The sequence below is a fragment of the Notolepis coatsorum genome (genome assembly GCF_963971535.1).
Source record: "Notolepis coatsorum genome assembly, chromosome: 8".
NCBI lineage: Eukaryota > Metazoa > Chordata > Actinopteri > Aulopiformes > Paralepididae > Notolepis > Notolepis coatsorum.
This window is the reverse complement of record NC_140172.1, coordinates 38089217-38109240: the sequence shown is the minus strand read 5'-3', so window position 1 is coordinate 38109240 and position 20024 is coordinate 38089217. Positions and strand designations below refer to the sequence as shown.

Genomic DNA, 20024 nt, shown 5'->3' with positions numbered 1-20024 from the left:
GGGTCGAATCCGAGCACGATCGCCCCAAAAATAGTATGATGAGAACGCTCCGTTCCGTCACCGGGGATGCTGATTCGCTCCATGCTTGAAAATGTGGTTTTGGGAGCGAATCAGCATCCCCGGCAACGGAACGATTGCAGATGTGCAAACAGTCAAGAGAGCACTCGCAAATATCACTGTCAACCTGCTGCAAATATCATTGCGCAAGCTCCCATGCGCGCACCCGTATTCCGATCCGTGCAATAATATTCACGGGGGTATGTCTCGTCATGTGAAACAAGTTCCCAATGCATTGTCCCGTGCTATTAGTCGATTAGGAGCCGTAGTCGACTGCCAACCTCTTAGTCGAATACAAAAAATATATATATAATTTTTTTTTTATAAAATAAAACAAAAATGTATCTTCTTTCCAAAAGAAAAGAGGCCTAGAAGCGTGGCTAACGCTAATGGCACACATACCAGAGGCTAATTGCCTACGAAAACAGGCACAGAGGCACTGAAAGAGGATTTCACCCATCTAATCAACACACTAGACTAGTAGACTAGGCAGAATTTCAGAAAATGTGCTTGTATAAAGTGCTGAAGGCATTTCGTGTTTATTTTTGGTACACAAAATTTCTAGGGGTATTAAGGGGTGCTGAATCCAAATCTGCTGTATACCAAGCTCAAAAATGTCAAATAAGGCCTCAAAATTGAGAAATCCAACATGGCCGCCAGCACCAGGCCCTCTCTCCACAAAAACAGGTGCTAAACCCACAGTTTTTATTCTACTGACATGAAAGTTTGCACAGAACATCTGCACCTATGGAGGAAGAAAGTAGGAATATAGCTGGGGTGCAACCATGAGTAACAAGGGTGGTTTTGACTGTCTAACTGTAATCTTTGTATAGGTGAGGATACAAGAAATGACATTTCTTCAGTGTTTGCAGGAATACTACAGCAATTTGGTAATAACTGTACAGTGTTCGACACCAACATTAGAATCCCCCAAGTCTTAGCTTTCTTCAGGTACCAAGTTTATGCAAGTAGCTCTTATAAATCTGGATATATAAGCATTTTAATGTAAGCATGCTGTTTTAGGCGAATTTTCAAAAAATAAATGGTGGGGCTTAATGAGTTAAGTGTGACTACACAAGGTACAAACCTGAATTAAATGTGCTTTTGTAAGTTTTCTTACATACATCAACAAGGACGTAGTCACACCGGAGATTCAAGAATCCATACTTGGCGCAGAACACCTTGGACAGGCACAACTGAACATGTTTGTGGACAAACGTTTGTGTGAACCTCCAGATAGTGACCAGCACCTGAACCTGAAATCACCCATTCGAAAGAACAAAGCCAAAGACATTTGCCTCTTTGTATGAAGTTGTGCAACTTTCCAAGAACAAGCAAAACACCATCAAAGTTGACAGGCAGATTCTACAAATGCTCATCACAGCTTACAGAGCAGGTCGTAAGGTAGACCTTGACAATATCCTCCAGCATGAGCTCATGCCCATCTCGCCATCTCTGGCCACAACTAACGGGAGTCTACATTCCACCAACAAGTCTGTGTTCGCAAATATACTGACGAAACAAGTTAAAACCCCTGCAGATCTTACCCTTCAGGGACCCAGCTGCCTGGTCATTGATGGCCAAGCTCTGGTAATGGCACTCGGAAAGCCACCTGACACTACAACATTTGGTGACTATTAGGCTTGGGCGGTATCCTTTTTTTCACACCGGCAAACCTTTATGATATAATACCCCGGTGCACGGTATTTGACGGTATGACTTTCATTTTCATCAGCGGGGGGGGGGGGGGGGGGGGCGTTGTTACCAAGTAAACAAATCATCGTCAGCTCTCAGAATGGTAGTCCCGCACCGGTAGAAGCCCGCACCGTTTTAGCGTTAGCATCTAGCCATGGCAGACTATTTGATTCCTTAAGGGCTAGAAATTGCCTGGGTTTTGGTGATATGCTCCCGAAATGCTCCCGTTGTTTGGCTACTTCTATGTGCAGTGAAAACTACTCTAATGCTTTATAACCTAGTCATTGATTTTAGTTCAGGGTAATCTAAGATTAGCCGCAGAGCTAACGCTAGTTAACGTGAGCTAACGCTAGTTATTCAAGCTCAGTAGCTCGTCACAGACTGAGATAAACAGCTGACAGCGGATAGTACAGGATGGTACAAATACAATAAAAAGGCGGGTGGGGGCTGTTGTGTAAACCTTGTACTATTTAGTTCACATATAATAAGAGACGGATTATTTGCTTGCTCCACCAGTTGCTCCACAACAACACACCAACTCTCGTCACAGCGCTTTATGGTATTTTCACAGCACTGTCGCAACATTACCGTAAAACGTGAACACCGCTGTGACCCACTCGCTCCACTAGAGCGGTCTCGCCCTCTGCTGGCGCGTGTGTGCACTACACTCCGTGTGTGCACTACACTCAAAACTCTGTTTCACTGTTATAGAAACTGAAGCGCATCTGTGATTTTGACGGTGACGGACGGTATTGAAAATCAATACCGTCGGTATTTCTAAATACCCCGGTATACCTTAATACCGTCATACCGCCCAAGCCTAGTGACTATGCCAACAAGTTCACTGACACCGTGTTGAAGATGGGAGCAAAATACCAGAGAGTAGATGTCGTCTTTGACAGATACCATGACCAATCCATCAAAACAGGCACAAGGGTGAAACGCAAACAGCGCCACAGGCCAGTACGTCGTGAAATCAAAAACAAGTCTGTTCCACTTCCTGCCGATTGGTCGAGCTTCATGGCCCTTGAAGACAACAAATCAGATATCGCTCAACTACTCTCAAACCACCTGATAGAGCACAGCCCGGATGATGAACCTGTAGTTGTAGTATCAGAGAGGTTTGCTGAAGGGACAACTGTCAAGTCAACAGATCCAGATCTTGAAGTCTCCTCTCTGAGTGCTGACCATGAGGAAGCTGATACACGTCTGATTTTCTCATCCAGGCTCCAGTGGAAACAATCGTTGTGTCAGCGCGTGACACAGATGTGCTGCTTCTACTCTTGGCTCACTATGACAGAATCCGATGTACGCATCTCTACATGAAAGCTGGGACATCGAAGGATCCAAAATATTTTCCAGTACATGACATTAGAAAGCTACTATCTGATGATAAACTGGACACAATCCTTGCCCTCCATGCCCTCACCGGATGTGACAGTGTGTCCCAGTTCAGTGGTCACGGAAAGAAAACAGCCTGGCAGGTGTTCAAGCACCATCACACTGATCTTGCTGGCCTTGGGAAGGGCCCTTTCACAGAAGATCTTGTGACATCAACAGAGAGATTCATCTGCAAGATCTATGGTGTGCCTGAGTTATTCTGCAAAGGCCGTCCACAAGAGACTCTGCCACCAACCTCGGATGCTAGATCTGTTCCTCCCTCCCAATCAACCTGGACCCCCTGCAATTTGCATACCGCCCCAACAGGTCCACGGAGGACGCCATAGCCCATGTGCTGCACACAGCAGCATCACACCTGGACAAAAGGCAGGGGAACTATGTGAGAATGCTATTCATCGACTACAGCTCAGCATTCAATACCATAGTCCCCTCCAAACTCATAGCCAAGCTCAGGGACCCGGGCTTGAACTATGACCTCTGCCAGTGGGTCTTGGACTTCCTGACGGGCAGACCCCAGGTGGTGAGAGCAGGCAACTGCACCTCCTCATCCATCACTCTCAACATAGGGGCCCCCCAGGGCTGTGTCCTGACTGAGTCCCCTCCTCCACTCCCTGTACACACATGACTATGTGGCACAGCGGAACAACAACACAATCATAAAATTTGCTGACTGACGACACAGTAGTGGTGGGCCTGATCTCTGCAAACGACGAGAGGGCCTACCTGGAAGAGGTTAAGGTTCTAGCGGGATGGTGTCAAGAGAACAGCCTCTCCCTGAACGTCAGCAAAACAAAGGAGATGATTGTGGACTTTAGGAGGTCGGGGTCAGGGACTACAGCACCCTCAGCATCGACGGGGCACCGGTTGAGAGAGTGAACAGTTTTAAGTACCTCGGAGTCCACATATCCGAGGACTTGACATGGACCACACACATTGACAGTGTTATCAAGAAGGCACGACAACGCCTCTACTTCCTTAGGTGCTTAAGGAAGTTCAACGTGAGTCAGAAGATCCTCAAGAACTTCCACTCATGCACAATAGAAAGCATCCTGACTGGCAATATCACCTCCTGGTTTGGGAACTTGGGCACTGCAGACTACAGAGAGTGGCCCGTTCAGCCGAACGCACAATTGAAGGTGGGCTTCCCACTCTCCAAGACATTTACAACAAGCGGTGCATGGGCAAGGCTAAGAGAATAATCAAAGACTCCAGCCACTCAAACAACTGCCTCTTTGATCTGCTGCGGTCAGGCAAGCGATACCGGAGTCTCATGGCAAGCACAGAGAGACTCAGAAGGAGCTTCTATCCCCAGACCATCAGGATGCTCAATGAATGAACAATAAGCAAACCATCAACACACCCACAGCGCACATACACTCACTTAAATAAACAACACACTGTAGCACCCACTTTACCACTTTAGACACACTTTACACTTTATATTTATATTATTGGTAAGGAAATTGCACATCATTCTCATTCCTTATTGCACCTCACCACTACAAGGTGGCACCACAAGCTAAGCTATACTTCACCATTCTTGTACCAGCTGTACTGTATATATAGATACACTGAACAATTTTGTTGTTTACACTTGTTTACGTACTTGACTTTCTATTTTATACTTATTATACTTATTTTATACTATCTTGTTATTATCTAGCACACTCTCAGGAGCAACACAGAAAGAAACATTTCATGCAAAGTATTCTGTATTCTGTATGACAACTAATAAAGAAACTTGAACATTCACTTATATTGATATGGTAAAATAATATTTTTATTTTATTATATTATATTATACTCTATTCTATTCTATTCAGGAAAAGTGGCATTGGATGAATCATGCAACTGCAAGACACCTGCAACACCTGCCTGAATACGATTGATGACTGACAATAAATTACTGTACCTAAGCTACTGTACGCATATTAAGGACTATCTAATTTGCATAAATGGCATGTTGATTAAAGAAATTCAAGAGTAAAGAGTTTGATGAATAAATCCATGGCCTGGGATCATCCTGCTTTTCTTTCTTATTTGGTTGATGAGTTATGCATCAATAACGACCACCGTTTCTGCTATAAATATGAGTTTCAAGCAACATTTTCACAACTGATCTAAAATCAGGATATGATTTTAAATTCCTCATGTATGCAAACATATAAAAACATATTTCATTCATGTTTCTACCTTGTTTAGTCAAAAAGATATGCACTTAAATAGATTTCAGCCTGGCGCTGGCGGCCATGTTGGATTTCTCAATTTTGAGGCCTTATTTGACATTTTTTTGCTTGGTATACAGCAGATTTGGATTCAGCACCCCTTAATACCCTTAGAAATTTTGTGTACCAAAAATAAACACGAAATGCCTTCAGGGTTATGATTTTCTGAAAATTGACCCTGTCTATAGACGAATATCAGTGGACCAATTGCATGCTTTTGCAGAGGACAAGAAGCCTTCAGTCGACTCCTTCAGACATTAAGCACCCCCACAGCCCAAATGGAATGATAAAAAAAATAATAATAATAATATTATACTTTTATTATTATTGTTATTTTTTGTTCTTTAGTCCAGGGGTTCCCAAACTTTTCAGGCCGGGACCCAGAAAATAAGGCGTCAGAGAGCCGCGGCCCAATGCACATCGTCAGGCTTTTTTTTTTTTTTTTTTTTTTGCCAGGCGACCGATTTTTTAAGCCAAATATCACTTCAATCCTATTAAGTTAGTTCAAGTTAGTTATTCATTTATATGTGCTATTTATGAGAGGGCTAACTTGTTGCAAAATAATAATGATAATAATAATAGCATCATTAACACTTTAAGTGCCGAAAACGTGTTTAGGCGTCTTTCCTAGCCATGCTAAAGTTGCAGAGGACGCCCTAACTCGTCTTTAATATCAATATTTCAAAAATCTGTGATCGAAATCATATTTTTCCTCCGCAGCCCTGAGACACAGTGCTGGCCTCCTCTCAACCCTCTAGCGGTTCAAGAGCGCCATCTGGTGGCCGATCGGCAGAAGCGCCAAACAGGAAGTCATGTGGATGAAGTGGTGATCACCCATATTACTTCCGGCCACTCTCTATAGCTCCCGCGACTCCATCTTGAAACACTCGATAATAGATCGCTCGCCCTAACTCGATAAACAACGTTATTTGGACGTATATACTATTATACAACCTGGAAATGGACCGGGTATTTCGACATCCCATAATGGAAAACTGTCTACCCCACGCTGATCGCCCAACGGCCCGCGGAGACTGGGGTGAGTTTTAGCGTGTAGTATTACAGTGTTCGACACTAACTGCTATGATGAACATTTGACCCACATTAGATGAATGGTATAACGTTGCCCACGGAATTATAAACGATCCCCCGCCCATCCGGTCATCATCAGATTATACGTAGAAACTTCTAGAAGCACGTCCATTTGAAATTTTTCATCTGGCACCGATCGCTACCAAACTGTATTTGATCATCAATATAATGCATTTGGGGCTATAAATCACGTTCTGGAGAAAGCTGCAGAAAGAGATGAAAACATACTAAAAAAATTGGAAATCATCTCACGGCCCTCCCGTGGCTGCTCGCGGCCCACCTTTGGGTCGCGACCCCGACTTTGGGAACCACTGCTTTAGTCGACCAATAGTCCTTAGTCGGGGACACAGGGCTCTACAGTGCGACCATATTGCTCGCATATGCCCCTAAAAATATGTGCGTGCGAACATGCAAAATCAAGTACTCGCACGGCGTGCGAGTGGGGCCAGCGAGTGCAGAGTACAGCCTCTCATTCGTCCTTTTTTTTCTCCGCTGCGAGAATCGTTAAAAAACTACAAGTCCCACAGTTCACAGCCGCATAAACGTTCCAATCACAGTAGTTTCCTGTGGTCACGCGACTGGAAACCGAAAGTAATGATCAGCGGCTGCGTCACTGTCTGAGTCAAACAATAATACAGCCATGTCGAAGCCCATTCATTTTTATTTTGCGCGAAAGATACCGGAGAATGAGAAGTCAGGCGAGGCAGCTCATGTTACAGAGGTGATGGTTAACGTTAACGTTAACCAAGATACTGACGCTAGCCAGCATGCTAGCGAAGTTGGCCAAGCTAGCGAGGCTACACCCACTGTAGCACCCAATGTAGCCACTGTAGCTAGCGAAGCTACACCCACTGGAGCCGGAGGGAAGACATACAAATTTAACGTGAATTGGCTAAACATTTCCCCATGGCTAGAGTTCGAAAACAATGTCATGTTTTGTAAATATTGCAAAGTAGGATCGATGCATTGCGATGCATTGTTACACCCCTACAACTGGCCCACTGTGTATGTGTGTACAGCTAACTTGGCTAGCGTTATCAACCGCAGAGGTGGGCAATGGGTCCAGCTGTAGCGCCGGACGGCCAGAGTGCAAGCGGTGTGACGTCGTAATTGGCAGAATCGACTGTCAATCAATGGTCTACCTGACACGCAAACTACTGTACTGGAGGTGTACAGTATTTCAATAGGCAACCCTGAAAGGATTATATTTCTAAAAGAGCAACACTAGCTCCCCCCTCTACTGATGGCCCTGGTTGTAAAGCCAGTGTCTCCTTTTTGTTCAATATCACTGCCTTTCTTATTAGGCCTAGTTGTTGGCTACAACTTTGCCATAGTAGGCATTAATCACTTAATTAATAGTTCAAATGTCTGTCCCATTCCCGTTTGCACACGCAGATGATACACACACACGCACACAGTGGGCCAGTGACTTTGGTGGTATGTGCTATTGCACAAATGTGTCCCGTTTGCACATGCACGCACAGTACAAATATACATTTATTTCTGAAAAAAAAAAAAAACTGTTACTTGACATATTTTCACTGTGCTCCTAAATATTTTTTGGTGCTCCTACATTTCTTTGTGTGCTCCTAAATCTTTTCATTTAGGAGCACCTGTGCCCCTAGTGAAAAAGGTTAGCGTAGAGCCCTGGGGACAGCCCTACTATCTACTATGCCTATACTACTACCTACTATGCTAATATGTCTGTCTATACTACTATGCACTCAAGAGTGTAGCACTCAAGTTTGACACTGTTTGACGAACAATATCCCTTAGGCCATGGTTACACCATTGAATACAGAAACGTTTTTGTTGCTGAATGATTACGTTTGCTGTCCAAGTTAAAAAGAAACGCAGTTTCTGCAGGATAACGCGTTGCCCTACTGGCAACGCTGAAATTGTGTTTCCGTTTTGGATACTCGCCAAAACTCGCCGACAATGCTGCCATGTAATCTGCGCGAGCCGGATACGGAGCCGTTGTTGCTCAACGCCCATGCGCAGTAGAGACCTGCACGGTTATTTCCAGTGTTTACAGCAGAGCTGTCCCAAATAGCTGCAGCTACCATGTGTTGTCAAGTTATTGTTATAAGGAGCCCAGTCCAAGCTACAACAGTCTGCATTCCCTTAACAATTGTTTGTATTGAGCCGTATTGTATTGTACCCATTCTGCAATCTGTTAAATAAAGTTTACATCCATTCATTCTGCTAGCTTTAACGATTGCATGAGCAGCTGGCTAATGTGAGCTAACGTTAGCTACCTACCGTAGCTACCTAGCTACCAGACCCTGTTAGCTCAGAGCTCCTCTTTCAACATAACAAGCATTAAACAAAATGGCCCAGTCATCTATTCACCTTTGTTTAATACATGAGGCGTTGTCTCTAATGTTATCTAGCTACTGATAGCTCCTTATATCATCAGTTTTGTGCTGGCTGGCTAACGTGAGCTAACGTTAGCTACCTACTAACGTTGAGACTAAAACTCCGCTCTTGGTGGTCAATTGTGTTGATGTTAGTTTTGTTTCATCAACAAATGAGGCAGAACACACGTTGGCTAAATGGCTCACGCGAGGCATTTAAAGATGGTGGACTTGTTGATTTTTTGCAGGAAGTGTATTGGCACATTCAACTTTTCTGATTGGTTGAAAATTGCCTTCATGTTCGCCACCTACTGCCACCTACTGCTTTGGCATTGTACTACATGTATATACATCAGTGTGCTCACGAGGCAAAAACAATGTCTAACTTTCCTGCCATTACGTTGCGTTCTGAAAAGCGAAACTGACCCTGACAACAAAACGAAAACTGGCCATTAGTGTAACCGCAGCCTTAGCTGCCAGAATTGTACCCTTCCTGCTGACTTGTTGTACAAAACTTGTAAGTCGCTTTAGATAAAAGCATCAGCTAAATGACTAAATGTAAATGTACTCTAATGCCATTGCCCCTCTCTTAGGTTCTGGGCACCCTGCTGATCTACATTCTCTTCATGGTGGAAGAGGTCCGCAAGGCTCCTGTGGAGAACATGGACGAGGTCATCTACTGCGTCAATGGAACCTACCGCCTGCTGGAGTTCCTGGTGAGTCTCTCACACACACACACACACACACACACACACACACACACACACACACACACACACACACACACACACACACACACACACCACACCCACACTTGTATGTCTACATTGCTTTCCCAGGGACAACCAGGACTACTATAATGATTATCACTAGTTGATTTGAACCCTTCCCATCATTCTTTGCAACACAAATTGTGTTCTGGTGTGTTTTACATGGTGAAGTTGTGTAAAATGAACAAACATTTAATAGCTTTAGAATAAAATATTACAACAATAACGTCATTGACAACGTCCACTACTATTGTTTTATTAGGATCCATTAGCTGTCAAAGGATTTACGACTAGTCTGGGTCGTCCACAAGAACATATTACAACAGAATACAAATACAGAATGTATGAATTAGTAATACAATTCAACGGAAAGCATAAAGGAAATAAAAAATTAATATTCAACATTGAAGATGTAGGCCTAACTCCCCCCCCCCCCCCCCCCCCCCATATCATAATAAAATAAATTGGATTTTCAGATTGGATATCTGAAATGGCTTGATTTTGTTGATGGAGATCAAAGGGCTTTAGTCATAATTTTCACAACAAAACAATAACAGTTCTAACATTTTGGGTAATTTTCCATCAACAAACCTTTTGTTAAAAAAATGCTTTTCATTGTACTGAACCTTTAACACTTTGATTGCCGGAAAACGCTTTTTCACGTCATTCAGAGCCATGCTAAAGGTGCCGAGGACGCCGTAACTCGTCTTTGATATCAATATTTCAAAAATCTGTGATCGAAATCATATTTTCTTTCCGGAGCCCTGAGATGTGCTGGTGGGCTCCCACCAACTGTCTAACGGTTCGAGAGCGCCATCTGGTGGCCGATCGGCAGATCGGCCAAGAGGGAGGGGCGCCCCAAACAGGAAGTGCTCATCCATATGAGCTCCGGGCACACGCGTCCGGTAGCCGGACTCCATCTCAACACACTGGATGATCAATCGCTCGCCCTAACTCGATAAACAACGTTATTTGGACGTATATAGTATTATACAAGCTGGAAATGGTTCATCAGGATAAACATCCCATAATCGAAAACGGTCTACACCACGCTGATCGTCCAACGGCGCGAGGATGATACGGTAAGATTCGGCGTTATTTTTGAACGTGTTCCATATAAACTGTTATGATGAACATATGACCCACACTAGATGAATGATATAACGCTGCCCACGGAATTATAAACGATCCCCCGCCCATCCGGTCATCATCAGATCATACGTAGATCATTCTAGAAGTACGTCCAATTGAATTTTTTTATATCGCCCCGATTGCCATCAAACTGTATTTCATCATCAATATAATGCATTTGGGGCTATATATCACGTTCTGGAGAAAGCTGCAGAAAGAGATGAAAACATACTTATACATTAGACCATACTTTACTATGAATATGTGAATGAAAAAGTGTAACGTTGCTACACAATGAACAATACATATAGGACTTTGAATGGGCCCTAATAATGGCAATGTAGCAATAGAATTTAAAAAGTTATAGCCATGCAAAGAAGGGGTACTTCTCCATAGACAAATAGAGCTGGCAATCTATGGTATATCATGAATTTAACCCATGGCAATCAAAGTGTTAACTTGTCCTCACTTGTCACAATGAAAACACTCCGAGATACTAAAGTTGATACTAAAGTTGATACTACAGCAATTGATACAAGTAACTACTATCATCAAAGGATTAAAACAGTAAGGGCATTCTTAGGGGAAGACGAGTGATCAGGGAGGAGGCACACGTCATCAAGTAGCCCATCGGTACCATTACCCACGTGCTCTTCCTCCCAGGTGGCGGTGTGTGTGGTGTGCTACGGCGTGTCGGAGACGGTGTTCGGGGAGTGGAGCGTGATGGGCAGCACCATCATCCTGGTGCACTCCTACTACAACGTGTGGCTCCGAGCCCAGCTGGGCTGGCAGAGCTTCCTGCTGAGGAGAGACGCCGTCAACAAGATCAAGAGCCTGCCCACGGCCAGCGAGGCACAGCTGGAGCAGTACAACGACATCTGTGCCATATGCTACCAGGTACTAGGGAGGGGTGGCAGGGGGGAGGCTGTCGTATTCACTTTTTAATGTTTCCTAGATAACGGAGACCGCTTGCCCACTTCAGTGTTTCCACGTCACCATGAGTCAGGGGTATATTATTATTTAGACCGCTTTGAATGGAAAATACCTGGCCACATTCATTTGGCGTTACAAATTATCTTTGTTACATAGATGTTTTTATATAGATGAATTATTTATTCACTTTGGGACTATGCAAATAACCAGACAAACTCCTCTAGTACATTTGCCACTAAGCTCAGCACTGGACATTAAATTTTTTTTTTTTATTAATTAAATTAATTAAAATAATAATAAAGAAATCGTCATAATACAAATGAGATCGCATAGGTGTATGAATCGAGATTGCGGTTATTTTTCGCTTAATCGTGCAGCCCTAGTTTTAATTGTGGTTCAGAACCTCATGTGGGTAATGTCAGAGCCCTATTCATTGTCTACGGAGCTGCCCCAGATTCTATGTCGCAATTACATCACCGATTGGAGGGTTCTCTCTGATTCCTAGCTTGAGGTGAGAGTGGTGCGTGGTCATGAATACTGACTGAACTGTCCTGAGACACAGGAAGAACATACTGACTGAACTGTCCTGGAGCACAGGAAGAACATACTGACTGAACTGTCCTGAGACACAGGAAGAACATACTGACTGAACTGTCCTGGAGCATAGGAAGAACATACTGACTGAACTGTCCTGAGACACAGGAAGAACATACTGACTGAACTGTCCTGAGACACAGGAAGAACATACTGACTGAACTGTCCTGAGACACAGGAAGAACATACTGACTGAACTGTCCTGAGACACAGGAAGAACATACTGACTGAACTGTCCTGAGACACAGGAAGAACATACTGACTGAACTGTCCTGGAGCACAGGTAGAACATACTGACTGAACTGCCTTGGGGCATAGGAAGAACATACTGACTGAACTGTCCTGGAGCACAGGAAGAACATACTGACTGAACTGTCCTGAGACACAGGAAGAACATACTGACTGAACTGTCCTGAGACACGGGAAGAACATACTGACTGAACTGTCCTGAGACACAGGAAGAACATACTGACTGAACTGTCCTGAGACACAGGAAGAACATACTGACTGAACTGTCCTGAGACACAGGAAGAACATACTGACTGAACTGTCCTGAGACACAGGAAGAACATACTGACTGAACTGTCCTGGAGCACAGGAAGAACATACTGACTGAACTGTCCTGAGACACAGGAAGAACATACTGACTGAACTGTCCTGAGACACAGGAAGAACATACTGACTGAACTGTCCTGAGACACAGGAAGAACATACTGACTGAACTGTCCTGAGACACAGGAAGAACATACTGACTGAACTGTCCTGGAGCACAGGAAGAACATACTGACTGAACTGTCCTGAGACACAGGAAGAACATACTGACTGAACTGTCCTGAGACACAGGAAGAACATACTGACTGAACTGTCCTGGAGCACAGGTAGAACATACTGACTGAACTGTCCTGAGACACAGGAAGAACATACTGACTGAACTGTCCTGGAGCACAGGAAGAACATACTGACTGAACTGTCCTGAGACACAGGAAGAACATACTGACTGAACTGTCCTGGGGCACAGGAAGAACATACTGACTGAACTGTCCTGGAGCACAGGAAGAACATACTGACTGAACTGTCCTGAGACACAGGAAGAACATACTGACTGAACTGTCCTGAGACACAGGAAGAACATACTGACTGAACTGTCCTGAGACACAGGAAGAACATACTGACTGAACTGTCCTGAGACACAGGAAGAACATACTGACTGAACTGTCCTGGAGCACAGGTAGAACATACTGACTGAACTGTCCTGGAGCACAGGTAGAACATACTGACTGAACTGTCCTGAGACACAGGAAGAACATACTGACTGAACTGTCCTGGAGCACAGGTAGAACATACTGACTGAACTGTCCTGAGACACAGGAAGAACATACTGACTGAACTGTCCTGGAGCACAGGAAGAACATACTGACTGAACTGTCCTGAGACACAGGAAGAACATACTGACTGAACTGTCCTGGGGCACAGGAAGAACATACTGACTGAACTGTCCTGGAGCACAGGAAGAACATACTGACTGAACTGTCCTGAGACACAGGAAGAACATACTGACTGAACTGTCCTGAGACACAGGAAGAACATACTGACTGAACTGTCCTGAGACACAGGAAGAACATACTGACTGAACTGTCCTGAGACACAGGAAGAACATACTGACTGAACTGCCCTGGAGCACAGGAAGAAAATGTGTGAATGTGTGTCATTCCCATTTTAAAGTTGAAGTTCAGGGTCAAGACATCAAAATCAATGAACGGCCTCACAAATACAACTAGGATCCGTGTGTGTTTATGTGTGTCTTAATCTGTGTGTGTGTGTGTGTGTGACTCCCCTCCAGGACATGAAGTGTGCAGTAATCACCCCCTGCAGTCATTTCTTCCATGCTGGCTGTCTGAAGAAATGGCTCTACGTCCAGGAGACCTGCCCCCTCTGTCACTCGCAGCTCAAGGGCCAATCACCGCCAGCCTCCAACGGGCCCGCCCAACCAGACAACGCTGCAGCCGACCAGAACCCACCGGAGGTTGGGCAGGGGGAACCCTCGACCAGCAGGAAGGAGGGAGATTCAACTGTTTCTCCAGATGGCGGGCGGGAGGGAGGAATGGGGGGTGGAAAAGAGGAGAATGGACCTGATGCTGCTTCTTCTTCTGCTGCTGAGGAGACCTCTTCCTCTAGCGAACCCTTTGCTTCTCAGGACTCAGTCAAGACCCCAGTCAGCCCTTCCTCCTCCTCCTCCTCCTCCTCCTCCTCCTCCTCTCTGGAGAGCCAGACTAGTATCACAGCAGAGCCCCTTCCTGTTTCACCTGACAGCCGGGACATGCACCCCTCTCCCTCCTCTCTCTCTCCTTCTGTCTCTCCCTCCTCTCTCTCTCCTTCACCCTCCTCTCCTTCACCCTCTCCTTCCGTCTCTACCTCCTGTCCCTCTCCTTCACACTCTCCTTCCGTCTCTACCTCCTCTCTCTCTCCTTCACCCTCTCCTTCCGTCTCTACCTCCTGTCCCTCTCCTTCACACTCTCCTTCCGTCTCTACCTCCTCTCTCTCTCCTTCACCCTCTCCTTCCGTCTCTCCATCCTCTCTCTCTCCTTCACCCTCTCCTGCAGTCTTTCCCTCCTCTCCCTCTCCTGCAGTCTCTACCTCCTCTCCCTCTCATTCACCCTCTCCTTCCGTCTCTACCTCCTCTCTCTCTCCTTCACCCTCTCCTTCCGTCTCTCCCTCCTCTCTCTCTCCTTCACCCTCTCCTGCAGTCTCTCTCTCTCCTTCACCCTCTCCTGCAGTCTCTCCCTCCTCTCTCTCTCCTTCACCCTCTCCTGCAGTCTCTCTCTCTCCTTCACCCTCTCCCTCCTCTCCCTCTCCTTCCGTCTCTCCCTCCTCTCTCTCTCCTTCACCCTCTCCTGCAGTCTCTCTCTCTCCTTCACCCTCTCCTGCAGTCTCTCTCTCTCCTTCACCCTCTACTGCAGTCTCTCCCTCCTCTCCCTCTCCTGCAGTCTCTCCCTCCTCTCTCTCTCCTTCTCCCTCTCCTGCAGTCTCTCCCTCCTCTCTCTCTCCTTCACCCTCTCCTGCAGTCTCTCCCTCTTCCTCTCCCCACCATTCTCAACCCAGAGCACGGAGCTCCGCCGGCCCTGCTGGCCCTGCTGACCCCACCCCACACCTCCTTCCAGGGTCCATGTCCCTATTGAACAGCCAGGATTCGTACACCCAGGCTATTGGTCCGTCGCTGCAGTCTGACTGGCTCACCCCCCCCACTGAAAGACGGTTCCCTCCTCCTTCATGTAGCCTCTGAGCACACACACACACACACACACACACACACACACACACACACACACACACACACACACACACACACACACACAAGACTCTCAGGGCTCTAGATTGCGAGTGAGTTCATATTTGACTTGGTCGCATTAGTGCGAGTGGGAGGGAAATCGAGTGATTCATTACAACAAAGATGCAGTCATGTAATCTATTTTATTGTACGGTTATATTTTCACATATTGCACTGGTATTGCTTATCTTTCTGTGAGTTGAGCATGCCAGGCACGTCTACCTACAGCCTGCCAGGCACGTCTACCTACAGCCTGCCAGGCACGTCTACCTACAGCTCCCTGACTGGAGCAGGCTCTAAAAAAAGTTATCCTCCGTCGAGGAAAACGGAATGTGCAGATCATAGCTGAAACAACTCCCTCGTCATGAAGACTATTGCCTACCAAGTGCCAAAACTAGACTGTCTGCAGCTGATTATTTTAAAAAGGAGAGAGGGTGTGGTCTGGCACGCGTGATTTTTTTTTTTACTCCAGTCTCCTTCCCTCCCGATCCTGTGACGAGCTCTGGCTCTCGTCTCGATCGCGGTTCACATGAATAAAACGACTCCTCTCCCGTCCATACGTCTCCAAATAAACGCGTGCGCTTCTGCAACAAACACAAACCATGGCCCCCGGCGATATGGACGACAGTGTCTGCGACTAACAGCACTAAGCAGCACGATGGTCACAAATACAAAACCTGTAGTGACGGACATGTGACCCAAAACACTTGAGACCTGCCCCCCCCCCCCCGGCTGCTTTTCAGCGCTTAGATGAAAATAGCGGCTCGATGCAACAGAATGAAATGGTCCATCCAGTTCAACGTGGAAATGAGGAACTCTCATATAGTATTTATCTATCAGTATATTTATTTTTCTAAAAGAGTTCACTTATAATGTCAGCCACACGGAACACAAAAGAGAGAAACCGCATGCAGTTAAATAAATATATAGTGCAACCGAATCTTGTACTTACTGAGAGAGTTGGTGGCGCCTGTGGAAGCGGTGGAAGAGTTGCTTCACGCTTTTTAAACACACACACACACACACGCATGCACAAATCACATACACTCATCTGAATACTTCCCCAGCTAAACCGGACAGTGGCTAAAAGAGATTTGAATTTGTTAAATTGACGTCATACTTGCGCTGCACTCCGAGACAGCTGTGGGCAGTGGAACATTCAAGACTCAAGCGGAAGTTAAAACTCGATATGCAAAATACTACAACAAAACGCACATCTCTTTTCAGCCATGACCCTGGTGATTGTCCGGCAGATGTTTTTTTCCATTGCCAATCACAAACGCACTCCATCCGCCTCCTGTCAAACCATTTCATATAATTTATTAACCTGCTTCCCTCTCAACCAATCATGTCACTCGGCTGCTTGCGTCGCTCCCTCTGATGGAATCACCAGCTAATTGAGCTGCTTGATTGAAAGGTTAGACACTATTTCATCACACACACACACACGCACACTTGGACCCCACTCTCGGTGGAAGGGCTAGTTGAAGGGGGGACAGGGAGAGAAGATAGTCTGAACATGTAGAGGCTTGAAGCACGCGTAGGGCTTGCTTGCACGATGTCACTGTCCTGTTACCATAGGAATTCTGTTTGTCTTTTATCTCCTGTAACCTCGCAACCAATGTGTTTTCTGCCATTGTTTCTTTTCTCCTTTGTTGCGTTTGCACTAATGTCATTTATACTAGCAATGCTCCAAAGCTGTACTGCGGCTGCCGTTTACCAAATACCCTCCAGAAATAGCCCGTTTTATTAATGTGTGTTAATGTATATAAATGTTGCTCTATATGACATCTATATAAAAAGAAAAGTAAAAGAAAAAAAAAGTAGGGACGTTGATATATAAAATGGTGTCTGGGATATTCCAAAAGTGTCGTAGTGTCGAGATCGTCTCCTTTGCTTTGCCTATCGGAGAGGATTTGGCACTAGGGTGGTTTTGTGAAGTCAAAGCCCTGATCCTGTTAGACCAGCCAAGTGTTACTGCTCCTCCAGTCTGTATGACGCGGCCTCAGGCTGGCGTGAACACTCCAGTGCCCTCCAGTGGCAGGAGTGGGATCAGCAGGGCGCAGAAGGACAGGAGAGCACTGACCGATCTTCAGCAGTATTAGTAGTACTATTTACTAAAGTTACTATTCTTATTAACAACTTTTATCATTGTTATTGTTTAGCATTGGACTCGGTACTGAGAATGAATACATGACTGATGTATGATCAGACCTGACCAATCCCATTAGTTTGACCTTGTTTTTCTTTTAATTATTATTTGTATTATTTTTTTTATATAGAAATTCATTGTAGAGTTTGGTGTATTTTGCACACTGTTCCTCAGAAAGGTGAACATAAGGACTTTTTTTCTTGAAGGACTTATTTTAGTATTAATAATATTACATCCATTCCCGATGGACCCAGGACATAAAAACTACATTTGAATCAAAGATTTGAAAAGATGAATGTGCATTTGGCTGCTCATGCCAGGCACACTGACTTCAGTGTCAATTGCAGAGATGTCACTTGTCAGACAAACTATAAAATGCTGTGTAAATTGATGAAACACGGTCTGCTGTAAACTGCTTGGAACAGTTAGTCTTTCAATTCCTGTACACTCATGTCATTTGCATTTCTGGCCGATTGATAAATATGGGGCTAAAGTACAGACTGACATAGATTTTTGAATATATTTGGTGAAATATTAAAGCATGTTGGAGAAATTATAATTGTTGTGACCACTAACACCACCATTTCAGCTAAACATAGGTTTATGTGGTCTGTTGAAGTTCACAATGGTGTTCGTGGGCTGTGACTCAATTGCCCATTTACTACAAGAGTGATTGTAATATCAAGATCAGAATGGCCCACCAAAATCACCAGACTCTTCATACCTTCCTTTGACATACCGTGGCAAGTTGTAACATCTAAATACTCTATTTGGCATCTTATGAGATTAAAGAACTAGGGTCCAAAATAAGTTTTAAACTTTCTGAACTTGCCCTACAATTGACTAAATGTCCAAACATAGAGCTACAGTAGCAGTACAGTAACAACTAGATCTTAGATTACCTGACCTGCCCGGGGACATAATTATTATCCACACATGCCACCCTGAAAGCAAGTATATGGCACAGCTCTTATTTAGTTAATATGTGCACTGTTTTTTTTTTTTTTTTTTTTTTTTTTTTTTTTTTTTTTTTTTTTATAACTATATACTTATTTTTTTTATGCAAGCAAATAAATATCTGGCCATTGGTACTTGGGCCTTATCTTTTGATCAGAAATGCAAATCTAAATCGATATTTAGCCAAAAACTAACTATTTCTCAGCATTATCCCAATACTGTTACCTCTGACTAAAGGGATGGGTTCAGGTGTTACCCAGAAGGTCTGATGATGGCCGGGCCTGGTCTCTTTGAATGAGACGCCCTACTGTTTTAGTTTTGTTCCCCTCTTCACATCCTTTTGTCAGTTTAGCTTTTTACACACACACTTTTTAAGGACCTGCTCTGACATCCTGAATCTGAATGCCAGTGGTATTCTGTTAAATGTTCCATCGTTTATGGAACTTATGCCTGGCGTTGCCTTGGTTATTTTACAAAAACTGAATGTCTGAAATAAAAATGAACCATCCACTCTGGTCTCCCTTTCTTCTAAACTGGTATTTTACATTATGACCTTCCTGTTATGCAGCATAGCTAAATGGTAGACATGGTATTTTACATTATGACCTTCCTGTTATGCAGAATGGTAGATATGGTATTTTTCATTATGACCTTCCTGTTATGCAGAATGGTAGATATGGTATTTTTCATTATGACCTTCCTGTTATGCAGAATGGTAGACATGGTATTTTACATTATGACCTTCCTGTCCGATTACGATTCTTCAGGCAACGATTCAATGCATCATGAAATCTCTTCATTTGACCATGATTCGATACATTTTCTATCAGTTAATTCCCCCAAAAATGTTGTATACACAAATGTGGCTGGGGGAACTGATTCACTCAGCATGACTATAGGTCAATAAAACCAATACACAAAAAAAAACATATTTTTTATAATTGATTCTAACATTCAAATCGGATGTATCTCCTGATAAAAGTCACTCAATACAGGTTCCATTACAGGTTCCAAACATGGCTGTAATCATCCAATTTTCAAGTTCTTCCAACAGCTACTGTGAGGTTGACACGTTGTAGGCCTACATGTGGACTACGGTGTTACTAGAGGCATTGTACTGTATTGAGAAATGTCCACATAAATCATTAAATATGCCAATTTTAGGTACTCAAAAGTACTCAAAACTAGTAAATTAATGCATGTACTTTTGACCCATGTTATGCAAAGCTGGAGTAATGATACAAAATCATCACTTTCTCAAGATAAATTAAATTGACATTAAAGGTGCTATAGATAACATTGTTATGTAGAGTAATCATTCAAAAAGAATACATC

At 44.3% G+C, this 20024-nt stretch overlaps 1 protein-coding gene across 1 annotated transcript in view; it reads left to right on the top strand.

Moving 5' to 3' along the window:
- The window catches only part of LOC311233203 (RING finger protein 145-like), a 73382-nt gene extending 54183 nt beyond the window's left edge, over positions 1-19199 (top strand). The window contains exons 10-12 of the mRNA XM_084320131.1: positions 9421-9543; positions 11392-11625; positions 14096-19199. Coding sequence (XP_084176257.1) covers positions 9421-9543; positions 11392-11625; positions 14096-15535 — 1797 coding nt within the window. The 3' untranslated portion in view covers positions 15536-19199. The remainder of the gene's footprint in view (positions 1-9420; positions 9544-11391; positions 11626-14095) is intronic.
- Positions 19200-20024: the final 825 nt, after the last annotated feature.